At 44.3% G+C, this 5,661-nt stretch overlaps 1 protein-coding gene across 2 annotated transcripts in view; it reads left to right on the plus strand.

Annotated features, from left to right (window-relative positions):
- Positions 1–5,661, plus strand: part of Dnah7 (dynein, axonemal, heavy chain 7) — a 236,519-nt gene that overhangs the window by 62,938 nt on the left and 167,920 nt on the right. For both annotated transcript variants that reach the window (XR_001233192.1, XM_005373280.2), the window contains 3 exons: positions 179–325; positions 2,683–3,368; positions 5,195–5,381. Coding sequence is in view for 1 of the 2 variants with exons in the window: in XM_005373280.2 (XP_005373337.1) it covers positions 179–325; positions 2,683–3,368; positions 5,195–5,381 (1,020 nt within the window). In the remaining variant the exon portion in view is untranslated. The remainder of the gene's footprint in view (positions 1–178; positions 326–2,682; positions 3,369–5,194; positions 5,382–5,661) is intronic.

The following is a 5,661-nucleotide window of genomic DNA, read 5'->3' on the forward strand; positions in this document are numbered from 1 at the left end:
ACTTAAAAGTTCTGTGTGGGTTTTAGATCTCAGACCTCGTCCAGATCAGCTCTCTGGTTGTTTTGCTGGTGACAAAGTACAGTAATCATTCTGCTAATCCTCAAGGAATATTTACATTTTCTCTTGAGGCCTAGGGATTTTAATTTCTCAACATTAACCACAGCGCTGTTTTTCTTAGCTGCGGTGCGAGCGGTTTGTGGAGGAGCTGGAGAGCTATGCCAAGCAGGCCGAGGAGTTCTACAGCTTCGGGGACCTGCAGGACATGCAGCGCTACCTGAAGAAAGCGCAGGCGCTGAACACCAAGCTGGACGCGGCCGCAGACAAGGTCCGCTGTGAACGGGCTTCGGGGGATGAGCTAGTTCCTGGGGAAACATTGCCTTCATTGTTCCTGGGGAAACATTGCCTTCATTGCTTCTGCTTCAGTCTGTTTCTGCAAGGCAAACACATTGGGTGTTTGTAATAATACGTAAAACACATTGGCTATGTGTAATTATAGATAATAGAAACAACACAAATAGACCCTTCTAGACGTGCTTCATACGGGAGCGGCGAGGCTGTTTCCATCGGTATTGGTGCATCTCGGGGACCTTCCTCTTTAAGACACAGCTGTATCTCGGCCTGTGTCTCCGTTTTTATTTGTATCTTTAAATCAGCTGCATCATGGTTCTGCCCTGATAGTTGGGACCATGGTTTGACCAGTAACAGGCAAATCACAGTGGAATGGATGTTCGTGGAAGCCTGCTTAGATATTTCAGCTGTGTCTTAAAGTTGGAGCCAGTATTTTCTCTATCCGCCACTATGTTCCCAGTCCTGCTGTTTCAGAAATTAGCTTTCGCATTAGGAGGAGCCAAAAGAGTGAAAGCTTGACCTTTTGCCATATGTAGTGTCTGAAAGTTTTAATTACATTTTATATAAAAAGGGGAAATATGGAAACATACTATAGTAAGATGCCCCACATTTCTCTTACGTTGAAAGGTTTTAATATCTGGCCAGGTAATTGAATAGTTTATATCTTCTTCTTTTTTTTTTTTTTTTTGGTCTTTTTGAGACAGGGTCTTGCTATGCAGTTCAGGCTGGCCTTGAGCTCACTTTGTAGCCCCGGCTGGTCTCGAAGTTGCAACCATCCTCCTGCCTCAGCCTCCCGAGTACTGGTGAATAGTTTATAATAATCACAAATACGCCAACACACATTGAGAAAATAAAAATAAACTGTTTTTAAACTGAGGCCATTAAAATTTTAAGTAACTTGTGCATAATTGATAATGCTTACGCTCCAAAGCTATAGATTCCTCCTGTGGACCAACCTCACCCTCACACATTTCACATGGAAACTAAGGGAAGAGCACAACTTCCTTTGCCTCTTCTTGTCCTGCTCATCTTTCAGACCAAATGCTGTTACATCTTCTCCACAGAAGTACCTGGGACTGCACCGTTTCAGCACTGTCCCCTGTCCAAGTGGCAGCTTTAGATATAGAAGCACACATGTGCACAGACTCTTCATTTTATATTATGAATGCTGCTGCTGCTGCTGATCTTACCATCACTGCTGATACTTTAGATTACTGAACAACCGCTGCTGAAATTCCCACCTCTCTATCCCTTCCCCTGAGCGGGATTACCAACTCTTAGGAATTGGGCTTTACAATATAATACTTCTTTTCTATTTTCCACAGTCTGTAACACAATACTATGTTTATTCAAAGTACTTACATTCCTTTAATGAGTGAAGCTAGATTCTCACTGTATCTTGGTGGGCAAAAACTTCGCCATAAATACAAATTTCTTTGATTGTTTTAATTAATGTGACCAAACATTGTTGGCAACTGTAATTAAAAAAAAAAAGAAATAGAGGCCTATTCGGCCTTTTTAAAAAGTAAATTCAGTCATTGCGACAGTACGGATGAGCCTAGATGTGTTGGATGAAATAAGTCTGGCCCAAAAGTGCACGTTTGACCTGTGCTCATTAATACATGGGACCTAAAAGAGTCAAAGTCCTAGGCGGGGAAGGGGTGTGGTGGTCACTGGGTGCCAGAAGGGAAGCAGGGTCGGGAGGGCGTTGGTCCAAGGATGTGAAATTTCCATTACATAGAAGCAGTACGGTGTACGGTGGTGCCTCAGTTCACAAACTTAAGTCTCTCCACAATTCTGTTTGCAGACTGAACTGGATGAGAACCCAATCAAATTTCCCTGTAAAGTCAACAGTGCCCCTAAGCGCTGAATTTGATTCGGTTCTCATCCAGTTCAGCTTGCAACCAGAATCCAGGAAAGAACTCAGTTTGTGAACCGAGGTACCACTGTAAGTTTAAGAGATGTATTGTGCAACATGGTGATTATCGTTTAAAACGGCTTTTTGTGTACTTGAACGTAGCTGAGAGGATGTGAAGCTTTCCAATCACAGAAAAGGTGTGCAAGGGGATACCTATGTTAATTGGCTTGGTATCTTCTTTCCAGAATGCATGCAGATTTCAAAACACTATTGTACACCCTAACTATATACAGTTTTGATTTGTCAGTTTAAATAGGAGAAAAACAGGAAACATTACTATTCAATGTTTCTAGATTTATTAAAGTTTAATTTTAGGGCTGTCTGAGGGCTGTCTGATTCACATTGAAATAGATATTCTTAAAACTTGACTTTCAGTTTTACACTCAAAACAATACATTTAATACCCATCTTTTCAGATCCTGCAATTCAATGCCGAAGAAGAGGCCTTTGGCTGGCTGCCCTCAATATATCCTCAACGGAAAAAAATCCAAGATGGTTTGAATCCGTACCTCCGTCTCTACGAAACGACCGTCGAGTTCAGCAACAAGTACAAAGCGTGGACAGAAGGGCCCTACCACAAGGTGAACCCTGACCAGGTAGAGGCGGATGTGGGGAATTACTGGAGAGGCCTCTATAAGCTAGAGAAGATCTTCCACGATTCTCCAAACGCCTTGGCCATGACCAAGAAAGTCAGATCCAAGGTGGAGGACTTCAAGCAGTACATCCCCCTGGTGCAGGTGATCTGCAACCCCGGCCTGCGGCCCAGGCACTGGGAGGCCATGTCCGCCATCGTGGGCTACCCGCTGCAGCCCGCCGACGACTCCACTGTCTTCTCCTTCATAGACCTGAATCTCGAGCCGTACCTCGACAAGTTTGAGGGTATCAGTGAAGCGGCCAGCAAGGAATATTCTCTTGAGAAGGCCATGGAGAAGATGATCACCGAGTGGGACGGGATGGAATTTGTCATTCTTCCTTACAGGGAGAGTGGGACGTACATCCTGTCGGCAGTTGATGAAATTCAGATGCTGTTGGATGACCACATTGTCAAAACACAGACGATGCGGGGATCTCCTTTCATTAAGCCTTATGAAAAACAAATAAGGTAAGGTGATATGGTAGTGCTTGTACCACGTTACAGAATTATTGAATGTGAGGTTTCTTTTGAGAAATGTGAGGTTTTCTTTTGCACCTCACAATGTTTGAAATAGTTCATTGTCGGAAGTGCTTTTGAAAGAGTACACAAGTATCTTTATAAAGATTACAAGAGTATCTTTGTAAAGATATATAAATTCTAAAACTAGAGCTGAAAATGTCATTTTCCAAATACAAGTTCAGAGGCGTGCCCTAAATACCTGTTGTACTTTCTGCTTATATTCATGAAGGCTAAAAAGCGCAAGAGAGTGAAGCTGTCATTTTCACCTGCACTCTGAAGCAGCAGACACTGACACTGATATTACATTTTTGTCCTGTCTGTCAGTGTTCTCAGTTTTTGTAACAAGCAGTTTGTATTTTACCTTAAAAAACAGACTACTGCGCTGTCTTCTGTGAGAATCTGCATGGGCCAGGGAGGGCTGGCTACTTGGCTGTCTCTGCGTCTGGTTCTGCCCTGAGGACCCACAGAACACACACTGACAGGAACCGGCCCATTCTCTGTTTTGGGTCCTGCCTCTGCCGCACTGCAGCCGCGTGGGTCTCAGAGAAAACACACTACCTGCAAGTGGCTTATCTAGGTGCTTCTGTATTTCTTTTAGGGACTGTGCATAGAGGGAAATCCCCTGCACCAGACAGGGACTCGAGGAATACAGAAGAGCACCAGAAGAAAGCAGAGGTGCTCGTGTCTTCATGCACAAAAAAAAGTCTAATGAATTCACTGGCAGACACTGAAAAAAAAACTTTCGAAAGGCGTTTGAAAATGCTCAGTAACTTGCAAAACTGTTGACATGTTTTTCTTTTACTGACCTAAAATATCAGATCACCACTTTTAATTAAATAATGTGGTAATAAGCACATAAAGCTATCCCACCTCTAGGGCCGGTTGCTGTTAGATATAGTTTTATCTCTATGGCTAGCCTATGTCTAAGAGCCGAGTGATTACAGCTGTCTGGGTTTAAATCCAGGCTCTTGTTCATTAGCTGGGTGAACCCGAGCCTGGCGCACCCCTCTCGGTGCCTTGATCTCCCCTACACCAAGTAAATATTTCAGTGGACTCTGCCACAGGGCCATCAGGATGGAGAAAATACAGAGACATAAGAGCTGTACTGTAAAATAATTAGCTGATGGAGTGATTATAATATTTGCTCTTAGGGAAATTGTCATTGTTTGTTTTCTGTGTTTAGAAATGAACTCATAACATACTGTAATGTGAAATATGCTTCCTTCTCACAAATGCCACTCTAATATACTTAGGAATATTGCATCCTGTAAGTTACAGCCTACAAGTTAAAATATTTCGTCCTAGAAATGAAGCTTCTCATGTGCTCACATTAAAGGGGAAGAAAAAGAATGTTAGAGGAAATATATGAGTCTTGGGTGGAACGACACGTCCTTAGAAGTCCAGTGAGCCTTCACCGAGAGCAGTTTACTGTCCCCGGCATCTCATGTGAGAAGTTGGAACTTCTCGCAGTAGACCGGGTGCTGGAAAGGCGTGCTCTGCTGGAAGGCAGCTGTGCTAACCACTATACCACCAACACCTCTGTAGGTGTGCTCTTCGGGCATATGTGCAGAGCAGCCATGTGGATGGGTGTGTCTGCCCTCACATGTGTGTATGCATGTATGCACCGTTACTATTTTAGAGACAGGTCTGTTGAGGCAGTCACATGATTCCTTGTTGAGCACATGCAGGAGACTGCAGTAGCCACCATGCACGCGGACAGGCTCAGTTCCCTGGAAGTGGCTCTGCGGCTGACCATGGCCCTTGTATCTCTGCAGGGAGTGGGAGGGCAAGCTGCTGCTGCTGCAGGAGATCCTGGACGAGTGGCTCAAGGTCCAGGCCACGTGGCTGTACCTGGAGCCCATCTTCAGCTCCCCCGACATCATGTCGCAGATGCCCGAGGAAGGCCGGCGCTTCACGGCGGTGGACAAGACGTGGCGGGATTTAATGAAGAGCGTCCTGCAGGTGGGAGAAAAGCTCTGTGCGTGTGCTCATGTAGTCGAGGTGACCTGACTTTTTGTTTTCAGAAATCCATGTAAGCCGTTATTGTTTCTGGTAAGCCGTCTTTCTCCCGTGGGCCTTCGCCTTTCACCCATTATTTTACAGTTCCAGGCGCAAAGTCTGGAAAATCAAAAGTGGGTATGTTGTCTCAACCCGTCCCCCAGGTGCAGCTTGGACTGTTTTTTTTTTTGTTTGTTTTTTTTTTTCAATTTTAGAAATAAAAGGAGGAAAATATTAACAGACC

The sequence above is a fragment of the Chinchilla lanigera genome, unplaced genomic scaffold, assembly GCF_000276665.1.
Source record: "Chinchilla lanigera isolate Chin_1 unplaced genomic scaffold, ChiLan1.0 scaffold00002, whole genome shotgun sequence".
Lineage (NCBI taxonomy): Eukaryota > Metazoa > Chordata > Mammalia > Rodentia > Chinchillidae > Chinchilla > Chinchilla lanigera.